At 32.6% G+C, this 2,846-nt stretch overlaps 1 protein-coding gene across 2 annotated transcripts; it reads right to left on the reverse strand.

The window, feature by feature from the left end:
- Positions 1 to 713: 713 nt before the first annotated feature.
- On the reverse strand, positions 714 to 2,610 carry LOC110627833 (esterase AGAP003155). 2 transcript variants are annotated; one of them, XM_043948646.1, is made up of 5 exons: positions 2,233 to 2,610; positions 2,051 to 2,149; positions 1,741 to 1,927; positions 1,428 to 1,529; positions 714 to 898 (listed from the first exon to the last, which is right to left on the reverse strand). In XM_043948646.1, the coding sequence occupies exons 1-5, from the start codon at positions 2,476 to 2,478 to the stop codon at positions 882 to 884; spliced, it is 651 nt and encodes a 216-aa protein (XP_043804581.1). In that variant the 5' UTR covers positions 2,479 to 2,610; the 3' UTR covers positions 714 to 881. The 2 variants fall into 2 exon arrangements, with proteins under 2 accessions (XP_043804581.1, XP_021629896.1); XM_021774204.2 differs by lacking the exon at positions 714 to 898 and adding an exon at positions 1,175 to 1,342.
- Positions 2,611 to 2,846: the final 236 nt, after the last annotated feature.

Raw genomic sequence — 2,846 nt, forward strand, 5'->3', positions numbered from 1 at the left:
GATTGCAAAGTTGTGGCTGCCAATAAATTTAATTGGTAATTGGAATATTGGATTGAACCGGACAATTGAGTTAGTGGTGGAATCGGCATTTAATACATATATATTGGTTGTCATTTTTTTCGTAATTGATTTAGGAGTTAGAGGATTTTACTCGTTTGAGTTAAAAATGTAACTTTGGTACCATAATAACAAAGTGAAAATCAAGAATTGAATTTATACACAAATATACAAGACTTCTATTCAAGTTTAAACTAACCAGAAATTAAAAAATAAATTAAAAAGTAAAAAATAAAATAGTTTACTCAATCAGCAAATATAATAAAAGATAACTGTCAATATTAACATAAAATCACGTGTGAATATACTCTTGTTCAGATTTGTTTGATTAGAATTTTGAGTTCATAATGTCAAATGAGGGTGGTCCGCTTTCTTTTTTACTTTGCTCGATTTCTATTCCTTGTTGGCTATGTAGTGATATCGATGTGGTCGTCCATGTGTGTGTTCAATGGCAATGTCGGTGGAGGCCTATAAGGCAGTAAGCAGTGCAATCAACGAATGAATGCTCTTCTATCTATTTCTTGTCATGCAAAGCCTAGATTAAAGTGTAAATCAGGTTAAATTTTAGATTCAAATTTCTAAACTAGATTTTTATGTTTTTAACCAGTTTAAGCCTGATATGTAAATGATAGGCCAAATTCCATTTATTTAGTACGTGTTGTACAGTATTAAATGCAATTTAAATTACAAGGTTAAAAAAATAACAAAGAAATATTATATTTTAATTTTTAAATTTAAATAACCCACCTTAATATCCCATTTTCTTTTTTCCCAACGGACTCCATTAAGAAGAGTGATTCCGTTTCCTAAAAATCTTCTTGATGTCATTGGCCTTGTGCACCTTGCATAACCCATCAACATTTGGAATGGTACCCTTCTCCAGCATTAAAGTAGACAGTTTCATGGCTTGGGTGAGACCATTTTTGCAATGCCCATTAAGCAATATAGCCACAGCATTTGGGATGATCCCAATTACCTTCATCCCTTTGAGCATTTGTTTTCAAAGAAAAGGAAAGTAGACGAGAAAAGAAAGTGATAACGTTTTATTTTCTAGTTACACTCTGATAGTAAGTGTATTTGAAGAAATCTGAGTGGTCTAATTTTTAAAATTCAGTGATTTTAAACTTAGTATTTTTATTTTAATTAATAAATTCAAAATACAATGGATATAACATCATTTATTTTGCCATCTTTGAAATATATCATTTCCATACTCAATCTTTTTGTGAAGGTAGCATCTGAATCCTCTGAATGAAGCTAAGAATTTTTTCAAGGCTTTCTTCATCTATACAAAATAAATTAGAAAAACTATAATATATCAATTCCATTATTGATAAAATCATATAACAATTTGGGCCAGTAGAGCTAACCAAGTCTTGGAATAGTGTGTCCCTTGATATGATGAATGACCAAAGGGTTGACAAATGATTCCACTAAACCAATTCCTTCTTCCTTCAAAAAATCTGCTTCCCCTGAAAATTTAAACATACCATTTTCTTATCACTAATGGGTTTTCTCCCTAAAAAATTATAATATAATTATTCAAATTTAACAAATTCTATATTTTAGTCTTTATGATTAAAATGAGAAATAATTTAATTCTTTAATATTTCATTCTATTAATAAAATATCTTTTTATTAAAATTTATTTATAAAAAGAAGAAAAAAAAACATTTCACATACCTATGAAGTGGAGAGAGGGGCACTGAACAGGGGATGAAAATGCATTAGCAGCAAGTTTAGGGAGGCCAAACTTGGATCCACCAAGCTTGGCTCCTGATATTATTATCAGAAATTTGATATTTGGAACCTTGGTCAGACACACTCCATCTTTCTGCATTCCTGGCAAAGCAGCTGCTAAAATTGCACCCTACAGTATATATCCACAGCAGATTTTTTTTTTTTTTTTTTTTTTTGAAAAAAAAATACAGCTTCTGATGCAAAATTAGCATGAAATTAATTAATTAATTGATTAATGATTAAATCACATCACCTGGGAGAAACCAAGGAAACCATCAAAGGGTCCATGCTCTATCATGTAATTTTCTATGTAAGCCAGGCATTCTTCAAAATTTGAATACTGAGTAAAATCCTGCATTTGAAGAAATTATTAAATCTGTTCTGTTTGGGTGAGACATAATCTGTTAAAGAGAAGGGGAAAATGGAAACACAAACCTCGTTGCCTTGGAACCATTCATAGTAGGGAGGATCAAAGATGCCTTCAACATCAGATTTCCCCCGAGCAGGAAATGGCGCGTCAAGGAAGACAAGGTCTAATTTTTCTAGGACATCTTCAGGCCATCGTAGGATTAATTTCTGGAGGATTGAAGCACTTGTCCTGAATCCATGGAGACAGAGAATTCTAGGTTTCTTTTGGCTTTGATTTTCCATGGAAGCAGTCTGCTGGCTTTGATTTTCCATGGAAACAGTCTGCTAGCTTTTCCTCTGCACCAAACACCAAGTTAGTTGGCTGCTGGAGTTTAGTGAAGAAAGAGACGCGACTCTCTGCTTTACCGCACGTTAAGGGTTTTTCTTTTTAACGGAAGATTGGAAAATCCGCACGTTTAACTTCAATGAGACAATGACCTTTTTTTTTTTAATTTTCCCAAAAAAAACAAATGCTTTCTACGTAATAAAATGATGAAATGTCAAATATGCCCCTCAACAATTCCAAATTTAAAATCTCAAATCTCATAAATATAAGGGGTGTTTTGGCGATTGGGACTGTCCATGGGCCTATACTTAGAGGCTCGTTACTCCTCACCATTGACCTGAATCTTTCTCTTGGT

The sequence above is a fragment of the Manihot esculenta genome, chromosome 12 (genome assembly GCF_001659605.2).
Source record: "Manihot esculenta cultivar AM560-2 chromosome 12, M.esculenta_v8, whole genome shotgun sequence".
In the NCBI taxonomy this organism is placed as follows: Eukaryota; Viridiplantae; Streptophyta; class Magnoliopsida; order Malpighiales; family Euphorbiaceae; genus Manihot; species Manihot esculenta.